The sequence below is a fragment of the Myotis davidii genome, unplaced genomic scaffold, assembly GCF_000327345.1.
Source record: "Myotis davidii unplaced genomic scaffold, ASM32734v1 scaffold370, whole genome shotgun sequence".
Taxonomy (NCBI): Eukaryota; Metazoa; Chordata; class Mammalia; order Chiroptera; family Vespertilionidae; genus Myotis; species Myotis davidii.
In genome coordinates, this window is record NW_006288615.1 from 12,033,054 (window position 1) to 12,046,581 (window position 13,528).

At 36.4% G+C, this 13,528-nt stretch overlaps 1 protein-coding gene across 1 annotated transcript in view; it reads left to right on the top strand.

Annotated features, from left to right (window-relative positions):
• The window catches only part of CCDC141 (coiled-coil domain containing 141), a 171,533-nt gene that overhangs the window by 23,880 nt on the left and 134,125 nt on the right, over window positions 1-13,528 (top strand). The window contains exon 3 of the mRNA XM_006760570.2: window positions 10,330-10,521. Within this exon, the coding sequence (XP_006760633.1) occupies window positions 10,330-10,521 (192 nt within the window). The remainder of the gene's footprint in view (window positions 1-10,329; window positions 10,522-13,528) is intronic.

Sequence of the window (13,528 nt, forward strand, 5' to 3'; positions counted from 1 at the left end):
GAGTCCCCTACCCCCGACTGCACAAATTTTTGTGCACTGGGCCTCTAGTATTAGTATAAATCATCACAAAGTTATTTTCTCTTGTCTTATTTTTATACATGATCTTCCTATTACTGTGAAGTATACTAAGAGCTATATTGATTAATTTGAACTATAGTTTTCAACTTTTTAAAGTCAACATTATTATTTTAAAAATACAATAGAACTTTATATTTTAAAAATCATTTTTGTGTTTTACAGAGTCAAGTTGAATACTTCAAGGCTAATAAGGCATATTTTTGTTTGTTTACTTAGAACTTACAGAAACAGCAGGTAGAGTAACTTTGTGCTTACAATTACTTGGATAAATAAAACTCAAGATTAAGATAGAGAAAAAAGTGTTTTGGTATGATTTTTAAAATTCTCATAATCAGAATCTGAGACTGAGTATAATTCATGTATTATAATAAATTATTGCCTGTACATGGCAAAGCAGTGATCTGCTATCTTGTCTCATTCACCAGATTTTTACTGAATACATTATATATGCAAGCATTTATCTAAACTCTTGGGATTCAACAGTGAAGAAAACAGAGAAAAGTCATTGCGCTCTTGAAACTTATAATCTACAGAGAAAGACAGATAACAGGCAAAGTAGCTTAACAAGTAAATATGGGGCAAAAACATAATCCCAGATGCCCAGAAGAGTCCCAGTATATGCTTCTTGTCATTGCATTCCATTCAGTTTAACTTAGTTACAAGATTTTATTTTTATATATTTTTAATTTTTAAAATATGTTTAGAAATAAGTTTAGATTCATAGCAGACTACAAAGTTTTTTCACAAAGGATCTGTGTACCTTTTGCTCAGTTTCTTCCAATGGTTATAACCTATACAATTATGATGTAATATGAAAACCAGGAATCTGATATTGGTACAAATTATGTGCACAGCTGTGTCATTTTATAATGTGTAGATTAATGTAACCACCTCTGCCGTCAACATACGGAAGATTCCTTCACCACCAAGATCTCCTTCTGCTACCCCTTTATATTAGTAAGTATACCCCTTCCCACACAATCCCTGAACAAAATGTGGTAATGAGCAATCTAAGAGTACAGTAGTGATGCCCTGGTTAAATTAATAGGTCTTTCTAATGAGTGATTCTCTCTCATCATTAATGTTCTGCATATATGAAGTAAAAGTTATTGTAGTATTTTAAAATATATATAAAGTGCTTTATTTATTAGTAATATAGACTGTGAATATATTTTAATGATTCCTGGAGTCTCTAGGGAGACCCATAAGATGACAGAAATATTTGGGAGTATTAAGTGTTATGATCCAAATAGACTTTTGTTTTCTAACGATAAGTAGACAGAGCCATGTAGACTTGTAACATTGGCTCAGAGGACACAGTTATATTTTTAAATCACCCAAACATGGAGAAAGCACAAAGACCTGAACTTAGAGCCATGAGAGGCCAAAGGCAAGAAGGGTATGATCTTAAGATCTATGGAAACGTATGATCTTTTGCTTTTGGGACCTTGTGATCTATGGAAACTGGATATTTGCTCTTAAGGAATTATTATTAGGAAAATAATTTAATGACCCATCTTCTACAAATATGGATTTTAAAGCACTTGATTTTACTTCTTTTGCTATTACTTTTTTCAGTTAACTTATTTCAAATAACTTTAAAAAATAAATATCATACTGTCCTGAAGGGCATACAAAACTGGATACGCTAGTCCTTGCTCTCGTCTAGCCAATCATCCACCTAATTTAAAACTTGCTCACTCACAATTGTGTTATGCAGTGAAATATAACATCCACATTAGAAAGGTGGAAATAAAGTGAGAAAGAAATACGGAGGAAGGAGAAACTGCTTTTTGGCTGCAGTGAACAGAAGGGTTTCATGGAGATGGCGGCACTGGAATTGGACATGAAGGCTAGCAGGTTTGGGATAGGCAAAAAAAACATAAATAATAATAATAATAAAAGGCGGGGGGGAGAAAGTGCAAAGTATTCCAGTTAAAAAGAGCAGCAAAAACCAAAACAAACCTGCGGTGTTATGTGGGAGAGAATTAACAAAATAATATAACTTAACTACTATTTTCAAAAGCTTCTAAATTTTTCATTCATTGCTTTCAAGTATCCTAAATTGTCTTCAATTTAGTGGTAAACCTGAGATTATTTCTATGAACTGGAGACTCTACCTGTATCTCACGGTCTGTGTTACCGGTAGACTCTGCAGTGTTGGGAAAACATATGCAGCCTATACCACAGATATTTGCTCGTTAGGAAAATTGCTATTCAGGGGACCATTTAATGCTCCACTGAAGAGAAAATCCATAATCCCTTTTGTGCTCTGCATGGCAGTCGAGGTGGTGTAATGTCCATAAAATATGCTATACTTAAAACCAGCGATTTCAAAGCGACACTTAAAAAGACAAACTGCATTTTTCAAGTATCACAAAATATCTTTGGTCTCCTATTCTTTTGGGGCCCAAGGGCAAAGGAGTGCCTTTTAGCATCTCTTTAAATAACCAACTTTATGATGTTTGCCAGAGTGTCTTTTTCTCAGATCCAATTCCAAAATACTTTCCTGAGTTTAATAACTAACCAAGTGGGAGAGGAAAACTTAAATTAAGCTGGCTTTGACCGAGTCCTGAGGCAAGCCATTTTTTATGGATGGCTCATCTTAGAAGCTCCATATCTCATTGTCAACATGAAGTCTGCTTACCCTGTAAACTGGGCATTCCATTTTGCTCTGTTTAGCAACAAGCTAAAAAACCCCCACATTATTACTGTTTCTGTCAATTAATCTCAGTGTTTTATTTGGTGACTGCCCTGAGGTTTCTTCAATCTGAGAACAGATTTTTTTTTAAGTCTGAAAATGTCCTCTTCCCCCCCCCCCAAGAGATAAGAAATTTATTTTTTTTCTTTAGACTTTGAAAATATATTGAATGATTTTTTTTTTTTGCACCTCAGACAGTGTCTAACTTTTCTTTGTGATATTTTGTGTAATCCAACTGCCACTTTCTTCACATTTAAGGATCGCACCAAGGTGAAGGGAGGGCTGTATTATATTTCAAAGCAGGTGGCGGGGATTGAAGGTCTAAAGGGTTTAGAGAAGACCAGAGAGGTGGGAACCCAGTGTGTTTAACTCTTCAGAGACAGAAAGGGGGGTGACCACCTCACACAGAAAGTCATAAGTAGGAAGTGGAAGCTCATTGGTGAGATGGGTTTCTCCAGTTTACAGTGGAATGATGTGGCTCCTTAGCAAGGTTAACACTGTCAAAAGATAGGACCAGAGTGATTATTATTTTTTGCAAAGGCCAACTATTTAGGTGCAAATCAAGTAAGATGTGGGAGAGTTGGACTAATAGGCCACTGGCAGGCATTTAGTTTGATGTCATTATTTAAAAGTTCAATATATCTGGATAACATTGGAAGTTTGATAATTACAACTTACACGTGTTTCTGCTGTATGAAAATTGAAATTCCAAATGAATAGACTGATACATTTTTATCTATGTGGAAAACCTCCCCAACCCCCAATCAAAAATAATTCTTGAAGTGCTGGTGCTGACCTAGAGGTATAAGTTATACTCAAGATTTTCTTTGGAGCCAGTTCACCCCAACTCACCATGTCTAGCACTTGCTACCTTTTAAAAACACAGTTTCTGTCAGCCATTTATAAAGCCCAGCCTATTCTAGTCCTTACCCTACACCATGATGCCAACCCCCACCTTCCAACCTCAGCTGAAATCCAACTTGTTTTCCATTAGGTAAAAGCTTCCCTCTCACTGATTCACTCAATAGTTAATGAAGCAGGTACTGAATTAGATGCGGGCAATGCAGAGATGCATATGGCATGGTTCCTGCACTCAAGAAGCTTCTATGAAGGTGGGCCATTTTTTGGTAATTTTGAAATATTTCAAACATACAGAAATCTTTTACCTAGATTTACTAATTGTGAGCATTGTTCTATATTTGCCTTCTCTTTCCAGTATTAAATTATTTATGTATAAATCATTACACAGGATGGGTATTTAAACAAGGAAGCCCCATATATTTGGAGGGGCTTCAGCAGAAAAACATATAAAATATAGTTATAGAGAAAAGGACAGTGTAGGAAGGAATCAGGGAATTCTTTCTAAGATTATTTGCCAGGGATATAAGGATAGGTAGATAGCCTGAGCAGTAGGAAAAGCACATACTAAGCCCCCAGGAATGACCCAGTGTGGAGCATTGAGAGAGCAGTAAGTAGTTTTGTATGGTTGGACCATGGGCTAGGGAGAGGGGTTTGGGGAAAGGGTCATGAGAAAGATAGGATGGACAGGTAGGCAGTGACGAGGTCCTGGAGGGCCAAGCATGCAACAGAAAGGAGGTTTCTTTTCATGTTATGTCTGATGAATAGTCACTGACAAGTGTTAGGCAGGGAGTGACCTTTTTTTATGCACTGTTATCAAAACTTTATAGAGAAAATGCCTACATCAGAAGAATTACCATAGGGAGAAATTTTCAGACATCCTGATAAGCCTATAGGTGGCAATAGATCGGCTTTTAAAAGCCCTAATACTCACCCATGGATAGATGTCTTGTTTTCCATCCCCTAGAAGAATGATGTGTGGGAAGGTGGTTATACATCAGAATCAAGTGAGTTGTGTGTTTTTTTTTAAAGAAACAGAGATTTCCAGTTATTTTACTTCACATATATTGAATCAGAATCCTTTGAAGTGGGACCCAGGAATCTTCATTTTCCAAAATCTCTCCAACATGGCACAACATTTTAGTAATTAGTTTATGTGTGCCACGAGATGAAAAAGGTTGAAAATCACTGCCATGTGATTCTCTGAGTGTGTGTGTGTGTTTATGTAAAACCATGTGAATAATAATGGTGGTTATCTCTGGCCTTTGGAATTGTAGGTAACTTTTATTTTTAAAAATTTCTGCCATTTTTAATATGAAATTATGTACTGACATTATTTTCATAATCATAAAACAATTGCTATGATAGTGAAAGGCATTTTAGAGGGACAAATACCCAAGACCCATAGAGGATGAGGGTAAGGGAAGGCTTGTTAAAAGAGTTAACCCCTGAACAGTGTCTTGAAGGGTGATAGGAATTATTTGGATATAGGTGAGGAACAGGAGGGAGTGGGAAGACTGTGAGGCAAGAAAGAAGAGCATTCTGGGTTGTAGCATAAAGGTTACTGTGTGAGTGTCAGGAAACCACAAGAATTTCAGAAGGCTGGAGAGCAGTGTGAGGGAATGAGCAGAGAAAAGTAAGATTAGAAAGGGAATCAAGCACTGAGTATCTTACTGTGCTTGCGCTTTGAATTTTATCTTAAAATCCACGGGAAGCCATTGAAAAAAGTATGCATTCACTTGGCAAGAGGTGTGGAACTGTGATGCTTACTCTTCCTTCTGTACCCCACCTTCCTATGTATTATTTGGAGACAATCTAATCAGTAGTAGTGGCTCATTGTGATAGTCCATTCAAACTTTGGGGTCACTTGCCCTCTGTCCCCAGGACCACATCAGAACTTGTGGAAGAAGCTAAGTATAGTTTGAAAAAGTCACACAGTTGGTTTTGATATAGTTTCCTCAGCCCCTCCCCTGACACTCACTTGTTAAGTAAAAAGAAAAGAGCAAAGACAATTGTCTCCTGGAACAACTAGACACTTAAAAACAGGCAGAGAAAGTGCATCTGTGAAAGAGAGCTGAAGCACAGGAGGAAAAGCAGAGTGTACTAAAAGCAAATGAAAGGGGAAAAATTTAAGGAGCACATAACAGTATTAATCACAAAGAAGTGATTAAATGAGGATTGTTGGCCGTGACAAATATGAGGTCATTGTGACGAATACAAGAATATGTATTTCAGTAGGATGGTGGGGATGGAAGCCATTCAGGTATGAGAAGTGGATGAGTGCTAAGAAAGAAAGGAAAACAACACAATCATAACTAGATGTACCCCTTCTCAATGTTTTATATATATTAACACAATTTGTACCGTTTAAGAGATGATTGAACAATTCTTGCTGAATGAATGAGAGCATGGATGAATGACTACCTTCTTGAATAACTTCAGATTCCATTAGATGTTACCTTCTCTGAACCATCAGAGTCATTGAAGTTATTATTGTATTTGAACAAGTGCTACTTTGGTTTTAGCTTCATTGGAGGACAAAAAGCACCCTTTCCATTTAAGTGAAATAGTTTCTACAGGTGCCTGTTGATTGAGGATGTTATACATACTCTGGTGATAATAAAAAAATTTAATTGTAAAGCACTATACAAATACTACTTGTATTGAAGTATTATGACTGCAATGATAAATAAGACATGCCAAAAGGAGATTTCTCCTCTTTTAGATGTGTTTTCAGATATTAATTCACCTTTTGGCCTAATGATTTTTTATAGTCTTTAAGCTGGAAGAGCTTCTTCCCTCCATTTAGACAATAACTCCATCTATAGCTGACAGCAACTGAGAGAGGCAGTTGGAAGAGATGGAGTGAAGCACTACGCTCGCTTCAACTGTTCAAAATCATATCCTCCGGCTTGCTGCTTTTAGTTTTTATAGTATATAAATCCTATGCACTTTTAAAGGAACTCTTCAGAACTCTTAAATAAGAAGTAAGAGAGATAGAAGACGTGAAGGATGTTGTCAGGGAGTTTTTCACAATTAGAACGCTGGGATGTGTTGCAATCTGGAGAATGAGGAGGCAAATTTTGGTCCAGTCCCAGAAAACTTTTTCTAATAACTACGGAAAGGTTTGTTCTAAAAGGAATGAAGTGCTGCTGCTCTGGGATGGTGCCGCATTGTGGTTTGTTAGAGAGGCTTCCTGAAGATGATGTCAGATGGAAACAATTGGCCTTTCAACTCTCCTCTAACAGCCTGTGAAATAAAACTAAATGATTTTCAAGAGAAAGAAACCTCTTAGACCTCTTCCCCATGTTCGACCACAAACATTTATTGAGCCCCTACTATGTGCAGTGCAGTCTGTGTTTCTCAGTAGGGTTGCTGTTTGGTGGGACAATCCTTCATCAGACCCCTCCCCCACAAGCCACACAAACACGTTGTCACAACTAAAAATGCCTCAACATGTTTTCAAACACTCGTTTCGGGGCATTTATTGTTGAAAACCAGTGATAGGTGTTGGAGCCATAAATCTGAGCAGGACAGAATTTATGTTTTTGTGTTTCCTTTACAGACTTGAAATCATTTTTTTGAGCATGTATGGGGTGTTATGCCCTCTAGCCCTCTCATTAGTACATGATTTGCATTTGTGTTTCAGGCTATCTAAATGATAATATCTTATTACTTGTGGTGGTGGTGATGGGGAAGAAGAGCTAATCTCCTTGGGAACTCAGCAATGAGCAATAAGAACAGTATTTCCTCAGTGCAGGCAGCATATGTAGGACACCAGATTCAGAAGGGAAGGCCTGACCAATAGGGTGACATGATACATGGCCAACCATAGAAAATTAAACACTCAAAGAACTAAAAGCCTTCCAAACACCTTTATCAAAGCTGAAGACGTCTCACAGAGACCCACGTGTTGTATATAGAACACCCAGATGCTGTATTTTGGCTTTGGGTTCAGATTATGCTCCATTTTAGGAATCTCACAGAAATATACTTCAATTGATCATTATGCTGAGATTTTGGATTGGCTGGAAAATATTCCTGCTCTATGAATCCTGCCTAGTTCACTCTGTTTGAATCCCTCTCTCCTCCAGTGTTTCAGATGGTGTTGGATTGGCCCCGGGGAACATTGAACTGCACTTGGCTTCTGGTCCCAGCACCCCAAGAGTAATCTAAATTCCAAGAGAAGTTAGAGCTGTTCTCTGCCAATCCTTAAAGCAAAATGTCTGCTGGTTTTCTTGAAGAAAATCTCCAAGAAAGTGCAACTTGTACCAAATTAAATCCAGAGGGTTCTGCAATCATGTTCTGGCCTTGGAATTCCAGAGAATAGAACATTTTGCAGTTCATATTGGAGGTCATGGGAAATATTGGAGGCCAGTATTGTAGTCCTCCAAGCTGCTTGCCCCCAAAACCTCTGCATCATTTATAAAGTGTCACTTAAGTGGGAAAAGAACAGTATTAAGAAGAACTACGTCCTATGTGTTTAAGAGGGCTGAAAGAATTCTATGTAAAAAATAATTCCAGAAACAACCTCATTAGCCATGGAAATAGCCAACTTCAGATTTATTTTATCACCTTCATGTCAAATCTGAAAAATATCACTAAAAGGTTAAGTGTTCGCTTGCTTTTTGCTCGAGAATGAATTCATTGCCTATTATTTATTATTCTCTTCTGCATCTCCAGCATGGAATTATCAAGTTCTCCTAATTTTATTTCTTACTACAGTCTTTGTCATACAAATGACATATCTTAAAATTAAAACTCCTAATATAATCTTTTTCTTCTCCTTACATATTTTTGGCTAGTATATGTGGAAACTAAGTTATTCCACTGACAAAAAGTATGAAATGAAACACATGCACAATACAAAGTTAATCAGCCCTTACGATAACCTAAAGCTTGTCACAGAGGAAGGAAATGCCTAGATATCATGCTCTCAAACAGCTGTATAAGAAAGAAAATGCACCTGGCAGGCATGGTTGAGTGCTGACCTATGAACCAGGTTCGATTCCAGGTCAGGACACATGCCCGGGTTGCAGGCTTGATCCCCAGTGGGGTGTACAGGAAGTAGCTGATCAATGATTCTCTCTCATTATTGATATTTCTATCTCTCTCTCCCTCTCCCTTCCTCTCTGAAATTAATATAAATATATTTTTTAAAAAACAGAAAGTATATGCATTTGGTGATCTCGACTGGCACTTTAGACAATTATTAGTTTGTTTTAGCCTAAAGACCAAAAAGAACAGAGATGGCATGTATTCAGTGGATGTCTCTGAAGAACTCATTGGCATGTCCAACACAATCTGCCAGAGACTTTTTTGATTTAGCTATGAAATTGTCAGACTCTGGTCTAGATATTTTGTTTTGTTGCATTATGAATTGTTTTCCTTCTGTATTAATCATAAGAGAACCTTGAATGATAATGTCTAACAAATGATTTTACATTTGTCAATCTATCTGGCAATCGTAGGGTAACAAATAATCCCCCAACAGCAGTGGCTCATAGTCACAGATTTTATTTCTTACATTACATGTTTGCTTCATGGTAATTACAATTCAGTTTTGCATGTCTTCATGATAGGATCCTCATCGGTTCTTAAAACTTCTGCTCAGAAGTAGCACACAAAACTGTTTACATTTCATTAGTCTAAGCAAGTCACATGGACAAGTCTGATGTTAGAAGGCATGAGGGTACGATCCTTTTACAGAAAGAAACAGCAAATAGCTGGGAATAATAATACAGTTGAAGTGTTTATGTTTTAGGATATAATTTGAAAGTAGAAGGAAGGAAAAAACTGTTCTAGAATTTTAATTGGAAATAACTCGGGTTCACTATTTCAGTATAGCAATGGCATGTTTTCTTTTTGTTTTTCTGAATAGGTCTCTTTTACATAGTTGCAAAAATGAACATATATTTCCTCCAATGATAAAAATAATATATTTTCATAAAAAATTCAAAACATATAGGAAGATATAAATAAAAAAAGTAAAATTCATTCGAAAAAGCCTAGATAAAAATCAGCAGATAGTCTATCTTAGTAAATGTTTCACATGAGCTGGAGAAGAATGTATATTTCTCTATTGTTGGACATAGTAGTCTATACATGTTAGTTATATTCAGTTGACTGGGGATGTTGTTTATTTCTATATCCTCAATAATTTTCTGCTTGCTGGATATTTTAGTTATTGATGGAGAAATGTTGAAGTCTCCAACTATAATGGTAGATTTGTCTCTTTCTCCTCATAGTTATGTCAGTTTTTACTTACATATTTTAATGCTCTGTTGTTAAGCACCAACATGTTTAAAACTGTCATGTGACCTTCTGGTTTATGAGTTGACGCTCAACCACTGAGCAACACAGGCTGGGCAGCTTTTTTTTTTTTTAATGTGAGGTTAACACAGTATTCTGTACCCCTGGGAATGTAATGTGCACCTTTGATACATCGCTTGTGTTTGAACAATTGATGTGAATGCCTTTAGCCTGGCAAGCTCCCTGGTTTACCATAATCTCCACTGCTCCCTCCTGCCTGCTTGATGTGCCTGCCTGCATAGCAGCTGGAGTTTATAAATTCTCTTCTAGACCGTCATAGACCACATACAGTTTCAAATATCCAAGTGTTTAAAATGTGATGCTGTATTTTTACATTGACTGGTCCTCTGCCTTATACCTTGTTTTTTCCTTGGACTTAGGCTTTGGAAGATGGGGTATGGGAGCTCCTGCAGGAAGCGGACAAGACAGCAGAAGAGAATAAGGATCAGAGTCAGGTGTACGATGCCATGGCCAGCACCCTGGGCGAAGCATGGGCAGCCCTGGTCTCCATGCTTGAAAGAAGAAGGGAGCTCCTCAGGTTGACCTCTGAATTTTTTGAAAGTGCCTTGGAGGTTTGTATTCTTTTTTTTTAAAGTCTCCCTTCTCTATAACAGAGCAAATGAATAGCACTCCTGAAAATAGATAGACATTGCAAAAAAAACAGCAGAATAACCAAGATATTATATATATGTATATATGTGTATATATATGTACATATATATATCATCTAATTTTTTGTGTGTCAGAAGATAAATATTTTAAATGTAGCCTTCAAACATTTAAAAACTAAGTATAGTCCATTAAAATTAAGTAAAATATTAGGTGAAAATGGGAACTCTTACTTATAAGTCATTATGATATATTTCCTTGTGTAGAACACACTAATATAATTACTAAATCAAACGATTTCCCCTGATTATAGGAAATGGTGGTGGAAAGTGTTCTTATTGACTAAAATTTGTTGATTAAAACTTCTGCTCATGCAAAGGGAATTGCAAAATATTCCACAGAATGTCTGACTTGTAAGCATAGCATTTCATAAAGTACTTTTAAAGGCATATCTTTGAGTTCCTATAGCTTGAACTCATTAAAACGTACGGGAAGGGAAAAGTCCTGGACCTAAGAAGGTCATTTCCCCCTATGATTTTTTTTCTTAAATTCTGTAATTTTTTTGAGGTTCCCAATTTCAAAATGTGAGGCTCAAAGAACAACATCAAAAGACATGTTATGTTTGGTATGAGACAGTTATTGGAAATTTCACTTTTAACTTCTCTGTCAAGTGGCAGTACATTCATTTTGATGTGAGAGCTCTGCTTCATTATGATAAAGCATGGGCTTTGAAAAATATGACATTTCCAAACTGGAAATTCAGAGCTTAAATTCAAAATAATGAAGGAAAGGAGATTAGTAATAGAACATGAAAATTGGGGTAGACAATCTTATGCATCACGAGCTCGGTTAAAAAGTTAGAAGGAGGAACAAAAATCTCTAACTCTCAAAGTTTGTTTTCCACAATTTGCACTCGGAAGCCCAACTCACATTCATTTTACAGATCATCTTGGGAAAAAGTTCTATGCACCGTTTTCTTTTCTGAAAAGAAATAACCAGGTGAAATATACCCACAGAGGTCAAATTATAGATACATTTGATTTATTCCATCTAAGTAAGTGGGTATCGGTGTCAACTGCCCTTTACATTCAAGCTCATTTAGCACAAGAAAATATCTTTTTTAAACACGAGGCAGAATATTTGTTTCTCACTGTGTAGTAGCATTTGTGCTTCCTGATTTTCTCCATGATGAGAAATGACTCTTATGTACTCATAAAATAAAAAGAAGTAATAAGTTAACCTGTAATAAAACCACACACTGATTCCTAGTGAAATGGCTAATTGTTTTTTGTATTTTTCGTTTCCAATTTTGTGGACGCCTTTATACTTAGCTTAAGGCAAACTCCTACATGATCTTCCCTGCTCCTTGTGAATGCCAAGGCAATTTTCACTAGTGATTAAAAAAAGAGAGAGTGACATTAAGAATAGGGTTTTCAAAAAAATTTCCCCCGCACCATTTCTATCCTGTACAAGCCACAGAAGGGAGAAAAGTGAAGAAAATAAAATATACATAAGATAGCACTTAACAGTACATTAGGGAAGTTTTTTTCTGAGTAAATTTGTTTATTTTTAAATTTTAACGTAACAAGCTCTGAAATATAGTCACTCCAGAACTTTTTGTAATGTTCTACAGGGAATAAAAACAAATCACCTATAGGGTTTTTATTCTTATTTTATTTTTCTTTGAAGTTTCTGCCCAAAGAATGCCTTTAAAATCAGTTATTAAAAAAGGAATGTATTAGAGATGTAAATGATGTGTGGGTGGATTCCCTCATTGAACTGTGTGCATTCAAGAGTTCTTTAGAACTACACGTGATTTCTTATTGCATGGTTGGTAATTGTAAAGGACAGTTTCTGGCTCCTAGCCTTAACCATCAGAAAGGTTTTTCTCTTCTCAAACATGGTGCTTCAATTTAGAGACATTGTCCCTCAGTGGCAATGGCAGGTGTCCGTCAGGTTGTGACAGGGTGGTGGCGGCTTGCCCTGTATTTTCCAAAGGAGACATGCTCATTAGTCTCTCATCTTTCCATGCCGTTTATAACTGGGTCTCATAGGGCTATCGTAATGATCATAACATGGATTTTTAAAATATATATCTTTTTATTGATTTCAGAGAGGAAGGGAGAGGGAGAGACAGAGAGAAACATCAATTATGAGAGAGTATGATTGATCTACTGCCTCCTGCATGCCCCACACTAGGGATCTTGCTTGCAACCCAGGCATATGCCCTGACCAGGAATTGAACCGGGACTTCCTGGGTTCATGGGTCGATGCTCAACCACTGAGCCATGCTGGCCAGGCATAACAAAAATCTTGTTAATCAAATAGTTGTATAAAAATATTGAAAATCTCTAAATTTAAAGTGACAGTTCGGAAAAATCTTGAAAAGGAAGACCAGCACTGTGATAGGCTTTTGTCTTTCTACATAATACTTAGCCTTTACGAGTTTATTCTACACTTGGTCCAAAGGTGAACATGTTGATTAAATGCTCTAATAAAGTATAATAATTACCTTTGAGTCGTAGTGTTAAAACGAACCAGCTCTTGTCTGCTACTATGAAATGCTATAATAGCATAACCAAGGATGTTTTGTCCTTTTTTAAAGCTTGTTTCGAAGATGAGCCCCCTGAGGATTTTAGTATTACTTCAAGCATCTGCCCTTTCTCTTTCCTCCATGGAGAAACACAGAAGAAGAGATCAGTCATATTCCTCACCATTTAGGGTGTCAAATTGCTATTCTTTATTTTTTGAAATGGAGGAGAAAATTTTCATCCTTGCTGCATCAAATCTTACTTTATTTATATAAATAATGCATAAAATTATTTATAAAAATTCAAACAAAATTACAAATTATAGATGTAATAACTACACTTTTACATTCCTTAACCCATACCTAATCTCATTCCTTCTCATAAATGTAACCATTTGGTGTATATCTTCTCAGACCACTTTGTGTACAAATACATACAT